General features: G+C 38.6%; 1 protein-coding gene across 1 annotated transcript; it reads right to left on the bottom strand.

Annotated features, from left to right (window-relative positions):
• Positions 1–4866: 4866 nt before the first annotated feature.
• LOC127556910 (vomeronasal type-1 receptor 4-like) lies at positions 4867–5853 on the bottom strand. Its single transcript, XM_051990426.1, has one exon. It carries the CDS (start codon positions 5851–5853, stop codon positions 4867–4869), a length of 987 nt encoding a protein of 328 aa, XP_051846386.1.
• Positions 5854–25600: the final 19747 nt, after the last annotated feature.

Genomic DNA, 25600 nt, shown 5'->3' with positions numbered 1-25600 from the left:
GATGAATGAGGCAGGAGACTCATAGAGTGTGAAAAGAGCTCCAGTTTATTATGCTGCACATCCCTGTTGATATACATTTTTGCAAGCATGATCAACATGTGAACAGTAGGCAATTCCCAATCACCATTCAGAGAAGCAGCTTGTAGGCTTTGCATATTCATGGTATCTGCCAATAGGAAGAGAGCCCATTGAGCAATTCAGCAACTAGCTCACAGGTGAGTGTGAGTTCTCTTCTTTAAAATAATAATTCTCTCTGGGGGAGAGCAGGTTTTTTGGGGAGGTTTTCTGGAGGCAGCCTTAGTTTCAGTTAAAAGTAAATAATCACCCAAATGCAGCCAGCTGGTAAAAATGCAAACTTTTATTTTCGCCTTCCAAAATAGCCCAGTTAGTTGAGGCCTATCTCTCTGCTTGGTTCTAAGAGGTCTTGCGGCTTTGTCCTTTGCTTCTGCCTCTGCTTTCTTCAGCCTCCAGCCAGAACCAAGTTGAATCTGTCTTGCCTCCAAGAGAGGGCTTCTGGCTCTCAATCTCCCACAGTGCTCTGTGTCTGTCCCAGAGTGCTCCTCTCCAATCTAATTCCACTGATTTCCCTTGACTGGGTCACTGAAGCTCTATTTATGCTCTTTCTCTGAGAGAGTAGGATTATGGGCTTTCTCCCAGAGTGCTCTCTGGCCCTAAGAGCTTCAAGGGAGATGTGAATTCACATAATTACAAAGTTTACTTTGTGAATCTCCCATCCTTGTGATCTCCAATGAGTACTTAAATACTTCTTGCTTATATGAGCTCTCTAAAGATGTGAACACAAGCATTGTATCAATTAGTTCTACTTAATTTTCTTTCTGGTTCTGGCCCAAAACATTTCCTTGTAAGATCACATCAATGATACCGAACCATCCTAAATTAGATAATTATTGTCTCTATCAACTCAAATGACTTAACAATTTGTAAAGATTCCAACAGGTGAGAGGCCCTGTTAAGGCATCCCTCTTCAGGAGCCACTGGCTGTGATCCTGAGGCTCCCCTGTTCCTATGATCATAGGACCTCAAGCAGCAGACAACAAATCATTGCTCCTTGCTCAACAAGGCTATTTTCTGCAACGTGACAGAAAACTTATTGTGCACCAAAAATCCAGGTGGCCTCCATTTTCCCTCTCGGTGGAGTTCTATAGCCCAGCACTGATGTAAGTAGATTTTCAGAGCTATGAACCCTCCTTTCCCTTATAATGCTTTTGTATCTATTCTTCCTCTGCACTCCATTTGTATAAATCTTTCTTTTGAGCTACCCTATTACTAATGTCATTCTTAAACATTTCCATTAAAAAAAATACACAAACAATTTGTTCATGTTGAATTTCTTGAAATGAATTGGAAATTGACTCTTATGGTAAATTTTCTGTTGAGTGGGTTTAGCTGAAAAAAAGTCTGGAACACCTGCAAGTTCATTGAATGTCCATTTTTTCATTCAATATTATTAACAATTTTTTTGGATATGATATTTTTTGGCCACAGGCCTAATTCTTTTGGTTGCAAGTTATATATGATTCCAGGACCTATGGTCTTTTATTGTGGCTGCTGCTAAGTCCTGAGCAATTCTAATTTTAGCTCGAGCATATTTGAATCGGTTTTTCCTTGTTTCTTGCGAAATTTTCTCTTTATCTGGGGGTTTTGAAATTTGGCAATAACATTCCTATGTGTTCTCCACAAAGGATTTCTTGCAATGGTGATTGGATTTTTTTTTCTATTTCTACTTTCCCCTCTTGTACTATCAATATAGGACAATTTTCTTTTTTTGGTCACAGCTTTCAGGTAGTCTAATTATTCTTTTTGTCTCTTGATCTGTTCTCCAGATATGTTGTATTTCTTTTAAGATGTTTCACATTCTGTTCTATTTTATCATTTTTTTATATTCTGTTTTGTTATTTCTTGGTCTCTTATTGCTTCACTGGCTTCCCCCTTGCCCAATTCTAATTTTTAAAGTGTTATTTTTGTTTTTAAGAATATAGTTTACTTTTTAGTTTATTAACTTCCCACTCATAATCTTCTTATTTCTTTTGGATGGTTTTTATTTCTTTATTTTTATTTTTCCTCAATGGCTCTCATTTGATTTTTAAATATTTGAGTTTTTCTCCAATTTCTCTCTGGGCAGGGTGCCATTTAATGTTACACTTTGGCCTGGGAGAAGGTTTTTGTTTGTTTGTTTGTCTTTTTAACTTGGATATCCTCTTTGTCCCTCTCATTTTAAAAAAAAAATGAGAAGTATTAGTGTGTGAAGGATCATGTGTGGGTGAAGGGGCAGGTCAATTTTCTGAGAGCCTCCACAGCTGTGGATTGTGACTCTTGAGAGTGTGTAAAGTTGCAGCCTTTACACAGGTGTTGCTTGTGGACTGGGAATGAGATAAATTTGAGGCAGGGGAAGAGGAGAGAGGTCTTGCTGGGGAGGTCAGAGAACAGCAACTGCCTCTCAGTCTCTTTGAATCACCATCATCCACTCACAAGAAGAGATAACAATTCCAAGTACTTGTGTCTGGATTCTGGAAACTACAAGAGCAGCAGACAACATTACTGTAAGCAGCTCTAATCGTGGTGTGGCAGGATGATGCCTCTAGCTTCCCTTTAGCTCTCCCCTCTGACTTGAAACCCCAAACCAAGTGCTCCACCTTCCTGCAACTGCCTACAACCAGCAGTGTCCCTGTCCCATGCTTCTACACTCTTGCTGTGCTAGTTCCTTCTAGCTCAGAGCCTTGTCTCAGCAGCACAGCTGAGCCTGACATTTCTAATCAGCAAAGTTCCCTCAGTCTTCTGGGTCTCAAACCCTGTTTACACCCTGTCTAGGAAGTGAAAATCTCTGTGATTTCTTCTGAGGCTCCAGCCAGCAGCCCCAGGACTCCCCACTTGCTGTTTTTATGGAGGTAACTTAGAGGTGTTTGCCCCCAAGTTAATCCCTGGCTTGAGGATATCTTTGGGTTTTCTTGCTTGTGCCAGGGACAGTCTGTTCTGCCCCAAGCCTTCTTTGTGTTTCACCAGTCTATCTTAATCCTAAAGTACAAATTTGTTCTGCTTGTGGGGGAAATCTGGAAAATGTGACATTTATAGACTGACTCTGCTATCTCCCCAGAGTCTTCAATTAATTTTTAGTTTATGGAATAAATAAGCATTTCTATAATATAGTGCAGTAAAAAAGATGATTGCATATGAAATGTAAATCTACTATGTATAACATGCTATTCCTTTCCAATATACAACTTAATTATTATATGTATATATTTTTTCTTCCCTGCTTCTCACCCTAGAGATGGTTGCCATGAGATCTGTCAATGTATCTATCTATCAATGGTTATTATATAAAGGCTTCTATTTTATTAGTTATTTCTCTGACTGCAGAGAGTATCTTTCTTCATATGTCCTTTATAATTAATTTGGGCATCTATAATTACATTTTACCATCAATAAATGATGGATCAGTGTAATCTTTGTATTCAGTGCACTTTGTAGTCAATAGATCAGAAGAGATCAGAGCTCCCATGTGAAAGATGCTGTAAAGATAAAATAACAGCCCTTGCTAACAGATTGTATGTGGGAAATGAAAGAGAAGGAATAGTGAAAGATGACAGTTATTTATATGAAAGTAAAGATAGTTCTGAATATAACATAATTTGAAAATAAAATTTTTGAGAAAGATTTTCTTATTCTTTCTTTATGAAAATTCTTTATGCATGTGGATTATTTCATGCCAGTCATTCAGTAAATATTTATTAAGAACCTACTATAGGTGGGCATTGTGTGAAGTGCTTGAGATTAAAAAGAGGAGCAAAAAATTCTCTCCCTCTTCTCAATCAGGGAGCTCCAATGCTGGAAATGTCTACTTCGAGCTTGGGGACCACTTGCTAGTGGTGAGTCAATGTGCCTTTTTCTTCACAGCTCCTCCAATATTTTATCACTTCCTTTTTTGGTGGGGCCGGAGGGTTATCTTTGCCAGTCTGTGTGAAGTAGTAGGATATCATAATTTTAAAAATTTACATTTTTACAAATAGAAATGATTTGGAACATCTTTTTCCATTGTTATAGAAAATCTGAGTTGCATAATTTGAGAAAACTTTGTTTTTCTGAGACTACTTATCATTTAGGAAGTGGCTCTTTCTCTTAGAAATTTGAATCAGTTCCTTATATATCTTGGAAATGAAACATTTTTAATCTTGGATCAGTCTATTATGGAGGACTGTGGCAAGAATCTTGTTTACAATGGTTAAGAGAGAAACTTACATTTTGATCTTATTGGGATATTATTTGGCAAAATTATTGTTATTAAATTGTTTTTCAATTGTGTCTGACTGTTCATGACCACATTTGGGATTTTCTTCATAAATATGACGAAGTGGGATCTCCTGAGGAAGCTGAGACAAAAGGATCACACAGCTAGTAAGAGTTTGAAGCCAGCTATGAATTCAGGAAGATGAGTGTCACTGACTCTAGATCTTGTGCTCTCTATCCACTGTGCCACTTTCCTGTCCCATTTAAATCTGGAGAATATTTCTTTTCCTCTAAAAGAAAAAGTAACTTAACCTAAATGGAATGGCAACATAGGATATTTCTTCTGCTGAAAGTAGAATAATAATGGGTCCATAGTGGTATCTCATCAAAGAAAGATAATAAGAACAACTGATGCAGAGCTTTCCAGGAATTTTCAACTGAATATCAGTAACTCTTCTTGCCTTGCACTCTACCATGTTTTGCCCCAGAGGCAGTTGATCTCCTGAAATCTCATCGATATGCGATTTTCAATTAGTTTTTCATCCCAAACAAATCAACTCCTTCTTCCCTCTGAATTGGAGTAGTGAACACCAAACTCCTCCCAAAGTCTTTTGGACAACCCTAAGACTTCTGCTGAGGATGAAGACTGGTCCTGCAGCAGGGAGCACGGCTGGATTGATTCCCTTCAATGTGAATCAGTAAAAAGGGACTGATTACTGGGAAACACAATGAAACCAATATAGTTTCTGGATACTGGACACTGGAATTAACAGAGTACACATCAAATAGCAAAAAGCCACAGCTCACACAGTAAGTTGTGATAAAGGTGCCCACCAGCAGCAAGATGGTTTGGGTGGCCTTGATCTCTGGAGATTTCCTTGGAGAGGGTCTGGTGCTGTGAATCTGTTGGGTTCTCTGATGGTGTCTGTGCAGGAGAAACACCATGTAGCTACTGGCAAAACTCATGCAGCCTACAAATAAGAGGTCTCGAAGAGAGGACAGGAGGGTGATGTCTGAAAGCACATTTTCCCAGTAGCAATACTGAAGGTCCATTCCCCTGATGTGGCTTTGGTTGCCATTCTTTGGGCCCGTTATATACATTGGTACATAAATATCTACGAGCATGGTGAATATCCAGCACAGGACACACGCGGGTCTGATATACTTTGTGGTTTTGGTCTTGAGAATGGCCAACCTAGAGCTGTTGGGACTGATGATAACTGCCTGAAAGGCACTCAGGAGCCAAGTGATGCAGATAGAAGAGCCTCTGCCGACTCTTTGGATGTAAAATATAATTTTACATACATAATTCCCTAGGATGTATACTGACCTGAAATACAATAATGCTTCAGGGATCCCCTTAAAGAGCAGCATGATGGCATTGGCCAAAGCAAGTTGGGCCAGAATGGCATCCATAGGCCTCAGCTTGTGGTTGGTCAACTTGGCCAAGCTATACAATAAGAGGCATAAGCCATTCCCAAGGAGCCCAACTGCAATCTGACAAAGCGCGATTATCCTTATGACATGGTCTCGTAGAAGCATGCTCTTGGAGAGGCCGGCAGAACTGCAGTCAGAGCCAGAGGTTCCTTGAGGGAAAGAAATAAGCATTGCTTAAGCACCTACGGCTACCAGGCACTTCCCTGGACACTGCAAAGAGATTATCTTGGTTGGTCCTCACCAGAGCCCTGTGAGATAGCTGCTGTTATATCCCTGTTTTACCCTTGAGGACACTGATACTGAGATTGAATGACTTTCCCAGTCTCATCCTAAGTGTTTGAGGTGGAGTTTGCCTCAGGTCTTCCTGCTTCCATTGCTCTGTCCATTGTACCACTTAGCAGCCTCTTGGAACTAGGTAGAAGAACACTGCAATCAGTATGCATTCCCCAGGACAGAGCAATCCCATAATCAGCCTTTGATTTTGGTGCAAAAGTTTAGGACTCTATGGGAGCTAATGGTCCATTCTTCAGTATCTTCCAAGTGAGGACACAAAACACCTTCAGGGACACATAAGTGCAGCAGGACCTTTCTTGTACCCAGCAGCCTTACACACATTCATCATCACCCAGGCAGGAGCTCCCTTCTTCTGCTGCACTTCCCCTTCCCAGATTGCCCAAGTTCTACATGACAGTCCTGGGAGGGGTGAAGCTGCAGGAGGCTGTGATGAGCCTCAAATGCTCCATTCTTGGATTTCTTAGTGAATACTTTGTTCAGTCACAAAAACCTTGTTCCCATCTCTGGACTCTCAAATCACAGCAGGGATGTCTAGCCTATGTGGCCCCTGGGAGCATGTAGATACACACACTTCCACACATCCAGGAGAGGGCATACCTGAATCTCATACTTCAGGACTTCAGGCACTTGGGATTTTGTCCTTGTGGTTCTTGCCTATCCTGAGCACAATGCTGTTACTATTTAATGGCTGACTGATAAGCCTTAGAAGGAATGAAAATTCAACCAGGAATTAAGTCTGGCTTCACAGAGCTCAGGTAATCATCAGTCAATGTCACACAGTCCATTACTGGATACCTCTTTGCCACTTTGGGGGACAGGTCCAATACCTATACTATGGTATTTTTTGTAGGGATACCCTGAGAACTCCCAGGGCAGTATCTAGGCTTAATGAGACAGGGGATTAGTGACCTTTTGTCTGATTAGGAGAGAATTAGTCACATTTATAAACCCAGTTCTTCACTCTTGTCAACGTAGACACAAGAGCGTTCAGGGAAAAGCATCTACCTTGATAATTAATAATAAGTGCTCCTGCTTGTGTTATAAAGAGTTTTTGAAAGAGAATTCTAAGAAGAAAACATAAGAGAAGTGGAGCTGTTGTAGCTTGTGTTCAGAGAAAAGAGCAATTGGAGACAGTTCTTGGGAAATATTTAGAGGAGGGGATGAAGAATTTCATCAATATCTGGAGTTCCTTAGAGTAAATATGAATATCCAGTCAAATGAAGAGTAACTGTCCCCTTGAGAGCTGGAGGTGATTCATGCTGTGGTTAGAGCCACACTATTATTAACATATGTTATTGTGATAATTATAAAAAGGAAACAAGTTCTAAAAGAGAGCGAGAATGAGGAGGTAATTAGAGAGAGCCCACCATGACAGAATAGAGGCACGATCCAGAAACTCAGAAGGACAGGCAGAAAAAGGATGAAGCATGGACAACCTGGGACCATACCCCCATTCTGTTACTATCACTGAGTCATCAGACTTAAACTGAAGTTAATTTGGAAAGCTACCAGGCCATACAGGTTGGACTTCCTTATGAAAAGGAGGTCATCAGTACACTTAAGGGTTTACATGTAATAGATAGAGTGCCTAAAGAACTACAGACAGAGGTTCTCGGTGTTTTACAGGAGGCAGCAATAGCAGCAATAAAAATTCCAAATACTCAGTAGGAAGAAGAAAACACCTTCCTCCCAAGGCTATTATGAAGTTCCAGTAGGGTAAGAGGGGAAAGAAAGAAATCTTTATTAAGTATTTGCCAGAACTAGGCACTAAGTTTTCCTCTTTTGCTAAGATTTTCCCTTTCACAGTAACGAGCTGGCAATTTTCAACCATCTGTTCTGTGGAGGATGCTGGGAGAGCCCCTCGGGTGTTGGATTATGGAAATAAACAGGATTGTTAAAGTCACCAGGACAGGTATTAATGGCCTGGCCCCCTTTCCTTCACTTGATGCAGAAACAATTCTAAGTTAGGGAAGTGCGGGGAGGGGAGGGCGGGTACAGCACACTTAGATGCAGGAACACATCTGACAAAGAATCTCAGGGAGGACTTGGGATCAAGAATGAGAGAATGGGGCCACACTTTGTAGGGCTGAACATTCCCGGATGAATAACTGGGTTCAAAGTGGAGGTTCTCTCATGGTTCTGATGGGGTACTATTCTAGGGAAAAATAGCAGTGAGGAGGTCCCCTGACCTTAGAGTGCTCCTCAACTAACAACCTGTCAATGATTCTAAAATCTTCTGGCCTTAGGATAGTCCTATAAATACTACTGACAGACAGATAATCTGCTGGTCAGCAATGACCAAGTTCCTGAGACAATGGTGAATTGGCCACCCTGGGAACCTACCTGTTAGCTATAAAATTAGCAAATAAGTAACATGAATAGACCACCTCTCAAACCCACCTGTTAGCTATAAAATTAGCAAATAAGTAACATGAAGCTCTGGTCTAACTTTGTCCTATATAAACCCATCTTCTTTCTCTCAGCTCCTTGCTAAACTTTTTGGAACTTAGCCCTCTTCAATTGGCTTTACAATTACAATAAATTTTGCCCCTTGTCTTGCAGATGGATCCAAGGTGCAAATTCTTTTGACACCTCACAACCCGGTCTGCTACCGCAGCCTTTCTGGGTCTCCTTTCTGAACCTCAATAGTTTGATGCCCATTTGAGTTGCATTCACTTGTTGAGAGTTCTAGCACCTCTGTTTGTGGCTTCTCTCAAGATAGTGTGATCTGGGACCAACAATTGCAATGCTAATCACAGTAATAAAATAACCAAGTAGCATGGAACAATTAAAAATTGTGGATAATTTAAGATTTAAAAAGCACTTCATAAATGACTCATTTGATGCACACAACAATTCTGGGAGATAGATGCTATCATTGTCTTCATTTTACAGGGAAGGAGACTAAGGCAAACAGGGAAAATGACTGGCATCTGATCAGCTACCCATTATCTGAGGGCAGAATGAAGTCACAGATAACTGACTCAGTTTAGCATTCTATCTACTTTGGTCCTCATCTGTCTCCTTCAGCCTCTCCCTGCTCATGGACAGAGTTGACTCTGGAGTCAGGAAGACCCGAGTTCAAATCCAATATCTGATACACACAGGCAGTGTGCCCATGAGCATGGACCTCAATCACTGGTCCCTAAAGGACTGCTCAACATGGAGCTTGCAGTGACAGCTCTGCTCTGACTCACATAGGGAAATTCTTACAGGGAGCTCTCAGCTCAGTTCAATCCCAGTTCCATGCCCTGTGTTAGGGGCCAGATGGCACATGAAAAGAGCACTGGGACTGGAGTCAGGAAATCTGAACTGACCTTACTCTTAGCCGCAGCATGACTTTGGACAAGCCATTTAACCTCTGTTTGCCCCAGTTTTCTCAAATGTAAGATGGGGATAATAAAAGCACCTGCTTCCTAGGGTTGTTATGATGGCAGAGATAGTATTTTTTAAAACATCTTTGTATATCTTAAGGCAAGATAGGTGTTAATTGGTGCAACTATGACTCCAATGTGTACTGCTGCCCCGGCCACTACCACTACTGCCTTTTGTCAGAATTGCCTGTCTAGGAGTGTGAGGAAGGATCTCATTGTAGTAATAAGCATTTCTCTTTTTTGCTGGTGATTTTGAACATTGTCCCACAAATTTCTTAATATTCAACATTTTTCCATTAGAAAAATATTCTTTTGGCCACATGGATAATTTACATATATTTAGAATTAGGATTAGAGTTGGATATTTGGGACAGTTTATTAAGTATTTTATTGATTCTCCATTTATTTTCTGCATTAAGTATCTTATTTGTGTAAGTCACTAAGATAAAAGAACACACAAAGAAAAAATGCTAAGCAGTTATTGCTCTCAAGACCTGTCTCTCTGAATTTAACTTAATCTGATTTTAACATAATCAGCACCTGAGCAGCTCTCCCAACATCCTCTTCAAAGTCAGTAGCAGAGTCCTGCTCTCAGCCTAGGTGAGCTCCAGCACATTAATGTGAAGGGGGCAATTCTCTTTCCTGGAGGAGGCCCTTGGTGACAAGTTTGTCCCATGTCCCATACACAGGAAGCCTGTCCAGGACCCCATTCCATCCCTACCCTGCCCAGCACGAAGGCAAAAGTTGTCTCTTTCTCTGTAGCAAGCCTGAGACTGGCAGCAGTGCTTACCTGGGTGCCTGCTGTGCTGCTGAGGAGATAGGAATTCTGTCCATGCGAGCGCAGGTGGAGAAGCCAGGGCTGGAGTTATAGGGACCGGACGCCTGAGCTCATCTCCCTCTTGGAGTTGTCATTATCATGTCACCTGCAGCACTAGGGACACAGTCTTCTCAGGGAGTCAGTGATGGCTCCAAGGGGAAACTCTGGCCCTGAAGCCAATCCCCATCAGCAATTAAGCCTGAGACATGAGAGTGCTGAGCCGGCAGCTGCAGTAACTGAGAGAAAAACTTTGTTATGTTCCTTATGGGAGGGAGAGGCAGACATGACCAAACTGTGAGCACTGAAGGCTGGCAAACAAGGATCTCTGGGACTGTCTCTGTCCATGGTCAGTCCCCAACCCCACACCCTTGGGTGTGATACTCTGGCTCCAAAGTTGGGCTATAGAAAGTAAAAGGCATTTGGGTCACCCTTCATCATGCTCCTGGTTTTTCACCTGGAGGTTTTGAAAACCACAGCTGCAGATATGGTTTAGATTCAAATGAAGGAAATGACCTCCATGAACATTTTCTTAAATGTATATTGTGGGAAGTCTTTCGTGTGAGATAAGCTAAGGAGCCAGTGCAACCATAGCAATGATAACTTTTTCAGTGGAAAACTCCCCCAAGGAAGGCTCTATGCACTGTGCATGTGTCTAGTTTGAGGCTGCTCCACACAGTAGGGAAATTAGCATGTGTTGTGAGCCTTGTCCACTTTGTACTCCAGAGTGACTGTGGAGAGCCCAGAAGATATGAATGAATATGTCCTACTTCTTCAACATCATGCCTGTGGCTTTGTTCAGGACATTTGCAGGATCTCACCCTGACCCATTTCCAGACATTGCTCTTGGACTCCTGTGAATCTTTCCATCATGTCTTTCTTCTCTAGGAAATTCATCTTTGGAAAACCTCATGCAGAGAAGAGTAGAATCTGCTTCAGTACTCAAATCTCATTGGTGCCCTCTACTTTTCTTATGGGACCTTCTTGTTGGAAGGCATGACCATTGAATTCCAGATCCTCTGTTTAATGAGTGGGCTCAGCACTGTTTTCCTTCCATTTTGCAGCATCTATATTGCTTTATGCTTGGATCTTCTCTTCTATTCTATACCTTATAAATTAACGGAGGGACAGAGATTGTCTTTACCTCAAGTAGACATAGTCTTCCCCACCTCCCCTCCTCCAAATTAATAGTATTTTATTTTTTCTAATTCAATGTAAAGATAGTTTTCAATATTTAGTTTCATAAGATTTTGATTGCCATTTTCTCCCTATCTTCCCACCCAGTCCCACTCCCTAAAACAGCAAGTTATCTGATATAGATTGTATATGTAAAATTATATTAAGCACAATTTCTACATTACTCATGTTGTGAAAGAAGAATCAGAAGAAAAGAGAAAAAAACATAAAAGGGTAGATAATATAGGAATTAATAGTTTTCCTTAAAATGATATGCAGCATCTTTGTAATACTATTAATAAGTCTTGTGTGAAATAGGGATAAGCTAGAAACCTTCCCAGCAAGATCAGGAATGAAAAAGGGTTGTCCATTATCATCATTATTATTCAGTATCATACTAGAAATGTTAGTTTTAGCTATGAGAAGAAAAAGAAATTCACAGAATTAAAATAAGCATTGACAAAACAAAACTATCACTCTTTGCAGATGATGAAATAGTTAGAGAATGCCAGAGAATTAATTGTAAAGCTATTAGCAATAATAAACCCCTTTGGCAACACTGCAGGATAGAAAAGAAATCCATACAAATCACTGGCATTTTTATATGTCACCAACAAAGCTTAGCAGCAAGATATGGAAAGAGAAATTCCATTTAAAACATCTGTAGAGAAAATAAAATATTTAGTAGTCTACCTGCCAAGACAAACCAAGGAAGTATATAAACAATTAAAAAACATTTATCACACAAATACAATCTGATCTAAACAACTAAAAAAAATCAGTTGTTCATGTGTAGTGCTAGCTAATATAAGAAAAATAACAATTCTACCTAAATTAATCTACTTACTCAGTGCCATATCAATCAAACTGCCAAAATGATTTTATATAGCTAGGAAAATAATAACAAAATTAATCTGGAAGAACAAAAGGTCAAAAATATCAAGCAAATTAATGAAAAAAAAGGAAGAATATGACTTAGTTGTAAGTGGCCTAAAATTGTATTATAAAGTGGAGGCCCATCAAAACATCAAAACATCTTATACTGGATAAGAAATAGAGTGTTGGAGGCCTGAAGTCAGAAGGACCTGAATTCAAATTTGATCTCAGACACTTGACACTTCCTTACTGTGCGACCCTGGGTAAGTCATTTAACCCCAATTGTTTTAGCATTAAAAATTTTTTTTCTTAATTCTTCTCTAAATTCTCTCTGACTCAGTTCTTGAAAATCAACAAGAATCATTGAATTTCTTGAGATGAAAAATTGTTGATGAGACTATTGCAATACTTCAGAGCTTACAGGAATTATTGGATTCCTGGCCCATGAACTCATGGACAATGGATTCCTTTTGGTCTATTTCTAGGACTTATGGACATGTATAAATTCTCATGTTGACTCATATTATTTGTTACATTACTACTAGCCTGTGTTATATTGCTATGTGCTTATGTATTTTATGTAATTATGTGTAATGCCTCCCATATTGATGGATTAATGTACACCTTGTTTCATACCTGTTTCAAGTGAGCCCATTTATTAACCCACTAATCTGATTTGATTTTCTATTTCCTTTGGTGTTTTCATCTCCCTTCCTGAGATGTCCGGGAGGGCGTGGCCACCTTCTTTTTATGGTGTTTTCACTTCTTTTTTGAGCAGTCAGGGAAGGTGTGATCACTTTCTTTTTGGGGTTCTCACCTTCTTGAGAAGTCAGGGAGGTCATGACCAAGTATCATTTAATGTTACACTTTAGAGTAGGAGTGTTATGGGCCAGAACTCTGAACTTGAAAAAAGGATTCTTACAAAGTACTAAGTGGAATTGATGAGACAAGTGCTTAATAGTTCTCCAAGTTCAGTGTGATTGATTTAATCTTATAACAAATAATGGTTTCATAGTGATATAATGATTGGTTTATACTCAGTGTAGAGCATATAAGCCAGGCTCTCAGAGTCAAGGAGAGAGATTCATTTTCACCTTCAGTAAGGCTCCTGGTGGCTCTCCTTGGGGACTGAGAGAGCTCAAATTGAGAGCTGGGGAAGACAAGAGGACTGGAGGCTGAAGCACAAGCCCTTGGACTCAGATTCATTCATCCCATCTCACACCCTATGGTGTCCTGTCCTTCTGCATTTTCTCCACTGAAACCAAGATGCCAGAAGATCTTTAAGAAAGTTAACTGGGCCCCAGGAAAGGAGATAAAACTTTGAAGGAGATAATAAAGGATTTGGACTTTAACCCCTGGCTAGTCTTGTGGTGATCACTCTGAATTGAAAAGAAGGCTGACCCAAAGACCTTCTAAGACCTCCAGAAGACACCAAGAACATTACATAGGAGTAGCTTTTTTTTTTTAAACTTTGGTGTCCTCCTTTGAGGATGAATCCCAGTCCTTCTTTATTCCCATAGTATGCTTCTATGGTTGGGTTCTTTTTTCTTCGCCAGTTTATTTTTTTTTAAATGAGCATTAGTGTAAGCACCTCTAATCATGGGGTGGGAGAATGATGCCTTTAGCTTCCCTTTAGCTCTCCCCTCTGACTTGGAACCCCAAATCAAGAGCTCCATCCTCCTGCAAGTGCAAGAGCATTGTCCTTGCTCCAATGCCTCTACACTCTTGGTGTTCTGGTTCCTTTTTGCTCAGCACCTTGCCTCAGTAGCACAGTTGGGCCTGGTATTTCTAATCAGCCGAAGTTCCCTCAGTCTTCTGGGTCTGAAACCCCAACTCCACACACGGTCTGTGAGGTGAAAGTCTCTGTAATTTCTGCTGAGGCTTTAGCCAGCAGCCGCAGGACTCCTCACTTGGTGTTTCTATGGAGGTAGCCTGAAGCTGTTTGCACTTGAACTAATTCTTGATCTGAGGGTTTCTTTGGGTCTTCTTGCTTGTTATAGTAACATCCTGTTCTGCCCCAAGGCCTCTTTGTGTTTCACCTGTCTATGTTAATTCTGAAGTACAAATTTGTTTTGTTTGTGAGGGAAATCTGAAGAGTTTGAAAGTTATAGCTCTACTGTGCTATCTCCCCAGAATCCTCAATTAATTTTAATTTATGGAATAAATAAGCATTTCCATAATCTAACACAGTAAAAAAATATGATTGTATATGAAATGTAAGTCTACTATGTATAACTTGCTATTCCTTTCAAATATACAACATAATTATTATATACCTTTTTTTCTTCTCTGCTTCTTATCTTAGAGAAGTTTGCCATGAGATCAATGATTATTATACAGAAGCTTCTATTTTATTAGCTGTTTCTCTGAATGCAGAAGCATCTTTCTTCATATGTCCTTTATAATTAATTTGGGCATTAAATTTTTACCATCAACAAATGATGGATCAATGTAATCTGTGTATTCAGTGCACTGTTTAATCAATGGATAAGAAGAGATCAGAGCTCCCATGTGAAAGATAATGTAAAGATAAAATAATAGCCCTTGGTAACAGAGTGTATGTGGGGAATGAGAGAGAAGATGACAGTTATTTATATGAAAATAAAGATAGGTCTGAATGTAACATAATTTGAAAATAAAATTTTTGAGAAAGAAGATTTTCTTATTCCTTAGTTATGCAAACTCTTTATGCATGTGGATTATCTTATGTCAGTCATTCAGTAAGTATTTATTAAGAACCTACTATAGGCCAGACATTGTGTTAAGTGCTTGAGATTAAAAAGAGGGGCAAAAAATCCTTTCTCTGCTCTTAATGAGTTTACTATCATTTATGTGTGAGTGTGTGGGTGGCATGCAAATGAGTATGTTAAAGGATAAATAATTAATAATAAATGAAGGGAGGGTGGAGCCAAGATGGCAGAGAGGACACATATTTCTTTCTGACGTTCTCCTACTACCCTCACACTAATACAAAATCCAGCCTCTGAATTAGCTTTGGGACTGGCAAATCCACAAATATCGGGAATACAACTAATTACCAGCAAAAAACAATTTCAAAGCTTGCCAGAAAAGATCTGTTTTTTCTTTCTTTCTTCCTTCCTTCCTTCCTTCCTTCCTTCCTTCCTTCCTTCCTTCCTTCCTTCCTTTCTTTCTTTCTTTCTTTCTTTCTTTCTTTCTTTCTTTCTTTCTTTCTTTCTTTCTTTCTTTGTTTCTTTGTTTCTTTGTTTCTTTGTTTGTTTCTTTCTTTCTTTCCTTTTAGAATTCTTTTTTTTAAATTATAACTTTTTATTGACAGAATATATGCCGGGGTAATTTTTTACAACAGTATCCCTTGCACTCACTTCTCTCCCGACTTTTCTCTTCCCTCCTTCCACCCCCTCCCCTAGATGGCAAGCAGCCTTATACATGTTATATATGTTATAGTATATCCTAGATACAATATATGTGTGCAGAACTGAACAGTTCTCTTGTTGCAGAGGGAGGATTGAATTCAGAAGGTAAAAATAACCTTGGAAGAAAAACAAAAATGCAAACTGTTTACACTCATTTCCCAGTGTTCCTTCCCTGGGTGTATCTGCTTCTGTCCATCATTGCTCAATTGGAACTGAGTTAGATCTTCTCTTTGTCAAAGATATGCACTTCCATCAGAATACATTCTCATACAGTATCGCTGTTGAAGTATCTAATGATCTCCTGGTTCTGCTCATTTCACTTAGCATCAATTCATATAAGTCTCTCCAGGCCTCTCTGTGTTCATCCTGCTGGTCATTTTTAAAATTATTATTTTTTAAATATATTTTATTTTATAATAACTTTATATTGACAGAATCCATGCCAGGGTAATTTTTTTACAACATTATCCCTTGCACTCGCTTCTGTTCTGATTTTTCCCCTCCCTCCCTCCACCCCCTACCCTAGATGGCAAGCAGTCCTATATATGTTAGATACGTTGCAGTATATCCTAGATACAATATACGTTTGCAGAACTGAACAGTTCTCTTGTTGCACAGGGAGAATTGGATTCAGAAGGTAAAAATAACCCAGAAAGAAAAACAAAAATGCAAATAGTTCACATTCATTTCCCAGTGTTCTTTCTTTGGATGCAGCTGCTTCTGTCCATCATTTTTCTTTTTTTTTAATTTTTATTTAATAATTACTTTATATTGACACTCGTTTCTGTTCCGATTTTTTTCCTTCCCTCCCTCCACCCCCTCCCCTAAATGGCAAGCAGTCCTTTATATGTTGGATATGTTGCAGTATATCCTAGATACAATATATGTTTGCAGAACCGAACAGTTCTCTTGTTGCATAGGGAGAATTGGATTCAGAAGGTATAAATAACCCGGGAAGAAAAACAAAAATGCAGATAGTTCACATTTCGTTTCCCAGTGTTCTTTCTTTGGGTGTAGGTGCTTTTGTCCGTCATTTTTCAATTGAAACTGAGTTAGGTCTCTTTGTCAAAGAAATCCACTTCCATCAGAATACATCCTCATGCAGTATCATTGTTGAAGTATATAATGATCTCCTGGTTCTGCTCATTTCACTCAGCATCAGTTCATGTTAGTCTCTCCAGGTCTCTCTGTATTCATCCTGCTGGTCATTTCTTACAGAACAATAATATTCCATAACATTCATATACCACAATTTACCCAGCCATTCTCCAATTGATGGGCACCCATTCAATTTCCAGTTTCTAGCCACTACAAACAGGGCTGCCACAAACATTTTGGCACATACAGGTCCCTTTCCCTTCTTTCATATTTCTTTGGGATATAAACCCAGAAGTAACACTGCTGGATCAAAGGGTATGCACAATTTGATAACTTTTTGGGCATAATTCCAAATTGCTCTCTAGAATGTTCACAACTCCACCAACAATGCATCAGTGTCCCAGTTTTCCCGCATCCCCTTCAACATTCATCATTATTTTTTCCTGTCATCTTAGCCAATCTGACAGGTGTGTAATGGTATCTCAGAGTTGTCTTAATTTGCATTTCTCTGATCAATAGTGATTTGGAACATTCTTTCATATGCGTGATACTAGTTTCAATTTCATCATCTGAGAATTGTCTGTTCATATCCTTTGACCATTAATCAATTGGAGAATGCCTTGATTTCTTATAAATTAGAGTCCATTCTCTACAAATTTTGGAAATGAGGCCTTTATCAGAACCTTTAACTGTAAAAATGTTTTCCCAGTTTGTTGCTTCCCTTTTAATTTTGTTTGCATTAGTTTTGTTTGTACAAAGGCTTTTTAATTTGATGTAATCAAAATTTTCTATTTTATGATCAGTAATGATTTCTAGTTTTTCTTTGATTCCTCTAATTTATTTATAATCTCATTCTTTATGCCTAAATTATGGATCCATTTTGATCTTATCTTGGTATATGGTGTTACGTGTGGGTCCATGCCTAAGAAAAGATCTATTTCAATTGGGCATGAGGGAGGTGGGCCAAACGCAAGCAGACCAAGCACAGTTGCTTTTAAATAATTAGATGCTTGTGAGTGAAATGTGTGTTTTTTATATTTCTAGAAGTCTTATGGCTTTGACAATTAATGGGAGACATTTGGAGAAAAGCCTTTAAATCAAGATTTTAAAAATTATTTTTATTTTTTGTTTATTTTAAAAGAAGAATAGAAAAAAAGACAGAAAAGGAAAATAGAACAAAATAAATCAAAACAAAATAGAACACTGTCATGTGCCCCACAGAACATTAGGGAGGATCAGGGAGGATATATAACAACACATTTCCAATTCAGAAAAAAATATATAATAGTAGAAGAAATTATATTCATCAATGTCTATCTTTTTTTTTTGTAAGTTGTTCTTTTGTACTCTGCTGAACATTTTAAAAATTTTGTTCTTTTTTCCTCCTTCATCCTTCTTATCCCCCGCCCCCAAACAGGTTGTATTGTTAAGCACAGATATATTGGGTAGATATATATATATCCATACACATATACACACACCGGCCCCCCCCTGCATAGACACACACATATACATTCACATCTATCCAGAAACATACATACATAAAATGACATGCATGTATATCTACATACACAAACTCCCATTTTCCTATATGTAAACATGCACCGAAAACAATGTTATTATGTCTGATATATAATGTAAATTTCTTTCTTGATTGAATCTCTAAATTTGACTTTGTTTAAAATCAATGATCACTAGCCATACTTTTTTTCTAAGAAACTCAACTCCTGCTTCTTGTAGAGTTTGTGTTTATTTCCCCCTTCCTATTCCAGCTAACTCTTCTAGTTTAATTTTACTCCTTAACATGTTTTGCTATTATTTCACCTTCCCCCACTCATGGATCCCTCCCTGGTCTTCTTCCCCCATTCTTTGCTTTCCCCACCATTTATTCCTTTGTAGATTTTGGAGGGTGTTGCTTATTTTACCTATTCCTGATGTGTTGCAGCCATCTTAAGAGCTCAAAGTATATGAGCCCTTTGATCTCAGAGGGGAGATGAATGAGTCAGGAGACTCATAGAGTGTGAAAAGAGCTCCAGTTTATTATGCTGCACATCCCTGTTGATATACATTTTTGCAAGCATGATCAACATGTGAACAGTAGGCAATTCCCAATCACCATTCAGAGAAGCAGCTTGTAGGCTTTGCATACTCATGGTATCTGCCAATAGGAAGAGAGCCCATCGAGCAATTCAGCAACTAGCTCACAGGTGAGTGTGAGTTCTCTTCTTTAAAATAATAATTCTCTCTGGGGGAGAGCAGGTTTTTTGGGGAGGTTTTCTGGAGGCAGCCTTAGTTTCAATTAAAAGTAAATAATCACCCAAATGCAGCCAGCTGGTAAAAATGCAAACTTTTATTTTCGCCTTCCAAAATAGCCCGGTTAGTTGAGGCCTATCTCTCTGCTTGGTTCTAAGAGGTCTTGCGGCTTTGTCCTTTGCTTCTGCCTCTGCTTTCTTCAGCCTCCAGCCAGAACCAAGTTGAATCTGTCTTGCCTCCAAGAGAGGGCTTCTGGCTCTCAATCTCCCACAGCGCTCTGTGTCTGTCCCAGAGTGCTCCTCTCCAATCTAATTCCACTGATTTCCCTTGACTGGGTCACTGAAGCTCTATTTATGCTTTTTCTCTGAGAGAGTAGGATTATGGGCTTTCTCCCAGAGTGCAGATGTGAACACAAGCATTGTATCAATTAGTTCTACTTAGTACCTTGTTTCAGGTTCTGGCCCAAAACATCTCCTTGTAAGATCAGATCAATGATACTGAACTATACTAAATTAGATAATTATTGTCTCCATCAACTCAAATGACTTAACAATTTGTAAAGATTCCAACAAGTGAGAGGCCCTGTTAAGGCATCCCTCTTCAGGAGCCACTGGCTGTGATCCTCAGGCTCCCCTGTTCCTATGATCACAAATCATTGCTCCTTGCTCAACAAGGCCATTTTCTGCAATGTGACAGAAAACTTATTGCGCACCAAAAGTCCAGGTGACCTCCATTTTCCGTCTCGGTGGAGTTCTATGGCCCAGCACTGATGTAAGTAGATTTTCAGAGCTATGAACCCTCCTTTCCCTTATAATGCCTTTGTATCTATTCTTCCTCTGCACTCCATTTGTATAAATCTTTCTTTTGAGCTACCCTATTACTAATGTCATTCTTAAACATTTCCATTAAAAAAAATACACAAACAATTTGCTCATGTTGAATTTCTTGAAATGAATTGGATATTGACTCTTACATGGTAAATTTTCTGTTGAGTGGGTTTAGCTGAAAAAAAGTCTGGAACACCTGCAAGTTCATTGAATGTCCATTTTTTCATTCAATATTATTAACAATTTTTTTGGATATGATATTTTTTGGCCACAGGCCTAATTCTTTTTTTTTTTAATTTTTATTTAATAATTACTTTATATTGACAGAATCCACGCCAGGGTAATTTTTTTACAACATTATCCCTTGCACTCATTTCTGTTCTGATTTTTCCCCTCCCTCCCTCCACCCCCTCCCCTAGATGGCAAGCAGTCCTATATATGTTAGATATGTTGCAATATATCCTAGATACAATATATGTTTGCAGAACCGAACAGTTCTCTTGTTGCACAGGGAGAATTGGATTCAGAAGGTATAAATAACCCGGGAAGAAAAACAAAAATGCAGATAGTTCACATTGGTTTCCCAGTGTTCTTTCTTTGGGTGTAGCTGCTTCTGTCCGTCATTTATCAATTGAAACTCAGTTAGGTCTCTTTGTCAAAGAAATCCACTTCCATCAAAATATGTCCTCATACAATATCGTTTTTTTTTTAAATTTAATTTTATTTAATAATAACTTTGTATTGACAGAATCCATGCCAGGGTAATTTTTTACAACATTATCCCTTGCACTCGCTTATGTTTCGTTTTTTCCCCCTCCCTCCCTCCACCCCCCCCGCTAAGATGGCAAGCAGTCCTATATATGTTAAATATGTTGCAGTATATCCTAGATACAATACATATTTGCAGAACCAAACAGTTCTCCTGTTGCACAAGGAGAATTGGATTCAGAAGGTAAAAATAACTCGGGAAGAAAATAAAAAATGCAGATAGTTCACATTCATTTCCCAGTGTTCCTTCTTTGGGTGTAGCTGTTTCTGTCCATCATTTATCCGTTGAAACTCAGTTAGGTCTCAATTGATAAACGATGGACAAAAGCAGCTACACCCAAAGAAAGAACACTGGGAAACGAATGTGAACTATCTGCATTTTTGTTTTTCTTCCTGGGTTATTTATACCTTCTGAATCCAATGCTCCCTATGCAACAAGAGAACTGTTTGGTTCTGCAAACATATATTGTATCTAGGATATACTGCAACATATCCAACATATAAAGGACTGCTTGCCATCTAGGGGAGGGGGTGGAGGGAGAGAGGGAAAAAAAAATCGGAACAGAAACGAGTGTCAATATAAAGTAATTATTAAATAAAAATTAAAAAAAAAAGAAACTCAGTTAGGTCTCTTTGTCATAGAAATCCACTTCCATCAGAATACATCCTCATACAATATGGTTGTCGAAGTGTATAATGATCTCCTGGTTCTGCTCATCTCACTCAGCATCAGTCCATGTAGGTCTCTCCAAGCCTCTCTGTATTCATCCTGCTGGTCATTCCTTACAGAACAATAAGAACAATAATATTCCATAACATTCATATACCACAATTTACCCAGCCATTCTCCAATTGATGGGCATCCATTCATTTTCCAGTTTCTAGCCACTACAAACAGGGCTGCTACAAACATTTTGGCACATACAGGTCCCTTTCCCTTCTTTAGTATTTCTTTGGGATATAAGCCCAGTAGTAGCACTGCTGGATCAAAGGGTATGCACAATTTGATAACTTTTTGGGCATAATTCCAGATTGCTCTCCAGAATGGTTGGATTCGTTCACAACTCCACCAACAATGCATTAGTGTCCCAGTTTTCCCGCATCCCCTCCAACATTCATCTTTATTTTTTCCTGTCATCTTAGCCAATCTGACAGGTGTGCAGTGATATCTCAGAGCTGTCTTAATTTGCATTTCTCTGATCAATAATGATTTGGAACACTCTTTCATATGAGTGGTAATAGTTTCAATTTCATCCTCTGAAAATTGTCTGTTCATATCCTTTGACCATTTATCAATTGGAGAATAGCTTGATTTCTTATAAATTTGAGTCAGTTCTCTATATATTTTGGAAATGAGGCATTTATCAGAACCTTTAACTGTGAAGATGTTTTCCCAGTTTGTTGCTTCCCTTCTAATTTTGTTTGCATTAGTTTTATTTGTACAAAGGCTTTTTAATTTGATGTAATCAAAATTTTCTATTTTGTGATCAGTAATGGTCTGTAGTTCATCTTTGGTCACAAATTTCTTTCTCCTCCACAAGTCTGAGAGATAAGCTATCCTATGTTCCTCTAATTTATTTATAATCTCATTCTTTATGCCTAGGTCATGGACCCATTTTGATCTTATCTTGGTATATGGTGTTAAGTGTGGGTCCATGCCTAATTTCTGCACAGGCCTAATTCTTTTGGTTGCCAGTTATATATGATTCCAGGACCTATGGTCTTTTATTGTGGCTGCTGCTAAGTCTTGAGCAATTCTAATTTTAGCTCGAGCATATTTGAATCAGTTTTTCCTTGTTTTTTTTGTGAAATTTTCTCTTTATCTGGGGGTTTTGAAATTTGGCAATAACATTCCTATGTGTTCTCCACAAAGGATTTCTTGCAATGGTGATTGGATTTTTTTTCTTTCTATTTCTACTTTCCCCTCTTGTACTATCAATATAGGACAATTTTCTTTTTTTGGTCACAGCTTTCAGGTAGTCTAATTATTCTTTTTGTCTCTTGATCTGTTCTCCAGATATGTTGTTTTTCTTTTAAGATGTTTCACATTCTGTTCTATTTTATCATTTTTTTAATATTGTTGTGTTATTTCTTGGTCTCTTATTGCTTCACTGGCTTCCCCCTTGCCCAATTCTAATTTTTAAAGAGTTATTTTTGTTTTTAAGAATATAGTTTACTTTTTAGTTTATTAACTTTCCACTCATAATCTTCTTGTTTCTTTTGGATGGTTTTTATTTCTTTATTTTTATTTTCCTTCAATGGCTCTCATTTGATTTTTAAATATTTGAGTTTTTCTCCAATTTCTCTCTGGGCAGGGTGCCATTTAATGTTATACTTTGGCCTGGGAGAAGGTTTTTGTTTGTTTGTTTGTTTTTTAACTTGGATATCCTCTTTGTCTCTCTCATTTTTTAAAAAAAAATGAGAAGTATTAGTGTGTGAAGGATCATGCGTGGGTGAAGGGGCAGGTCAATTTTCTGAGAGCCTCCACAGCTGTGGATTGTGACTCTTGAGGGCATTGAGGGAGTGTAAAGTTGCAGCCTTTACACAGGTGTTGCTTGTGGACTGGGAATGAGATAAATTTGAGGCAGGGGAAGAGGAGAGAGGTCTTGCTGGGGAGGTCAGAGAACAGCAACTGCCTCTCAGTCTCTTTGAATCACCATCATCCACTCACAAGAAGAGATAACAATTCCAAGTACTGGTGTCTGGATTCTGGAAATTACAAGAGCAGCAGACAACATTACTATAAGCAGCTCTAATCGTGGTGTGGCAGGATGATGCCTCTAGCTTCCCTTTAGCTCTCCCCTCTGACTTGAAACCCCAAACCAAGTGCTCCACCTTCCTGCAACTGCCTACAACCAGCAGTGTCCCTGCCCCATGCTTCTACACTCTTGCTGTGCTAGTTCCTTCTAGCTCAGGGCCTTGTCTCAAGAGAACAGCTGGGCCTGACATTTCTAATCAGCAAAGTTCCCTCAGTCTTCTGGGTCTCAAACCCTGACTTTACACCCTGTCTGGGAAGTGAAAATCTCTGTGATTCCTTCTGAGGCTCCAGCCAGCAGCCCGAGGACTCCCCACTTGCTGTTTTTATGGAGGTAACTTAGAGGTGTTTGCCCCCAAGTTAATCCCTAGCTTGAGGATATCTTTGGGTTTTCTTGCTTGTGCCAGGGACATTCTGTTCTGCCCCAAGCCTTCTTTGTGTTTCACCAGTCTATCTTAATCCTAAAGTACACATTTGTTCTGTTTGTGGGGGAAATCTGGAAAATTTGACATTTATAGACTGACTCTGCTATCTCCCTAGAGCCTTCAATTAATTTTTAGTTTATGGAATAAATAAGCATTTCTATAATATAGTGCAATAAAAAAGATGATTGCATATGAAATGTAAATCTACTATGTATAACATGCTATTCCTTTCCAATATACAACTTAATTATTATATGTATATATTTTTTCTTCCCTGCTTCTCACCCTAGAGATGGTTGCCATGAGATCTGTCAATGTATCTATTTATCAATGGTTATTATATAAAGGGTTCTATTTTATTAGTTATTTCTCTGACTCCAGATAGTATCTTTCTTCATATGTCCTTTATAATTAATTTGGGCATCTATAATTACATTTTACCATCAACAAATGATGGATCGGTGTAATCTTTGTATTCGGTGCACTTTGTAGTCAATGGATCAGAAGAGATCAGAGCTCCCATGTGAAAGATGCTGTAAAGATAAAATAACAGCCCTTGCTAACAGATTGTATGTGGGAAATGAAAGAGAAGGAACAGTGAAAGATAACAGTTATTTATATGAAAGTAAAGATAGGTCTGAATATAACATAATTTGAAAATAAAATTTTTGAGAAAGATTTTCTTATTCCTTCTTTATGAAAATTCTTTATGCATGTGGATTATTTCATGCCAGTCATTCAGTAAATATTTATTAAGAACCTACTATAGGAGGGCATTGTGTGAAGTGCTTGAGATTAAAAAGAGGAGCAAAAAATTCTCTCCCTCTTTTCAATCAGGGAGCTCCAATGCTGGAAATGTCTACTTCGAGCTTGGGGACCACTCGCTAGTGGTGAGTCAATGTGCCTTTTTCTTCACAGCTCCTCCAATATTTATCACTTCCTTTTTTGGTGGGGCGGGAGGGTTATCTTTGCCAGTCTGTGTGAAGTAGTAGAATAGCATAATTTTAAAAATTTACATTTTTACAAATAGAAATGATTTGGAACATCTTTTTCCATTGTTATAGAAAATCTGAGTTGCATAATTTGAGAAAACTTTGTTTTTCTGAGACTACTTATCATTTAGGAAGTGGCTCTTTCTCTTAGAAATTTGAATCAGTTCCTTATATATCTTGGAAATGAAACATTTTTAGTCTTGGATCAGCCTATTATGGAGGACTGTGGCAAGAATCTTGTTTACAATGGTTAAGAGAGAAACTTACATTTTGATCTTATTGGGATATTATTTGGCAAAATTATTGTTATTGAATTGTTTTTCAATTGTGTCTGACTGTTCATGACCACATTTGGGATTTTCTTCATAAATATGACGAAGTGGTTTGTCATCTCCTGAGGAAGCTGAGACAAAAGGATCACACGGCTAGTAAGAGTTTGAAGCCAGGTGTGAATTCAGGAAGATGAGTGTCACTGACTCTAGATCTTGTGCTCTCTATCCACTGTGCCACTTTCCTGTCCCATTTAAATCTGGAGAATATTTCTTTTCCTCTAAAAGAAAAAGTAACTTAACCTAAATGGAATGGCAACATAGGATATTTCTTCTGCTGAAAGTAGAATAATAATGGGTCCATAGTGGTATCTCATCAAAGAAAGATAATAAGAACAACTGTTGCAGAACTTTCCAGGAATTTTCAACTCAATATCAGTAACTCTTCTTGCCTTGCACTCTACCATGTTTTGCCCCAGAGGCAGTTGATCTCCTGAAATCTCATCGATATGCTATTAGTTTTTCATCCCAAACAAATCAACTCCTTCTTCCCTCTGAATTGGAGTAGTGAACACCAAACTCCTCCCAAACTTTTTTGGGCAACC

This window comes from Antechinus flavipes, chromosome 3, assembly GCF_016432865.1.
Source record: "Antechinus flavipes isolate AdamAnt ecotype Samford, QLD, Australia chromosome 3, AdamAnt_v2, whole genome shotgun sequence".
Taxonomy (NCBI): domain Eukaryota; kingdom Metazoa; phylum Chordata; class Mammalia; order Dasyuromorphia; family Dasyuridae; genus Antechinus; species Antechinus flavipes.
The sequence above is the reverse complement of the archived record's forward strand: the minus strand, read 5'-3'. Positions and strand labels throughout refer to the sequence as shown.

Bases quoted from the DNA above. Each gene is read 5' to 3' on its own strand.
- LOC127556910 (XM_051990426.1), bottom strand. From the start codon at position 5,853: ATGCTTATTTCTTTCCCTCAAGGAACCTCTGGCTCTGACTGCAGTTCT.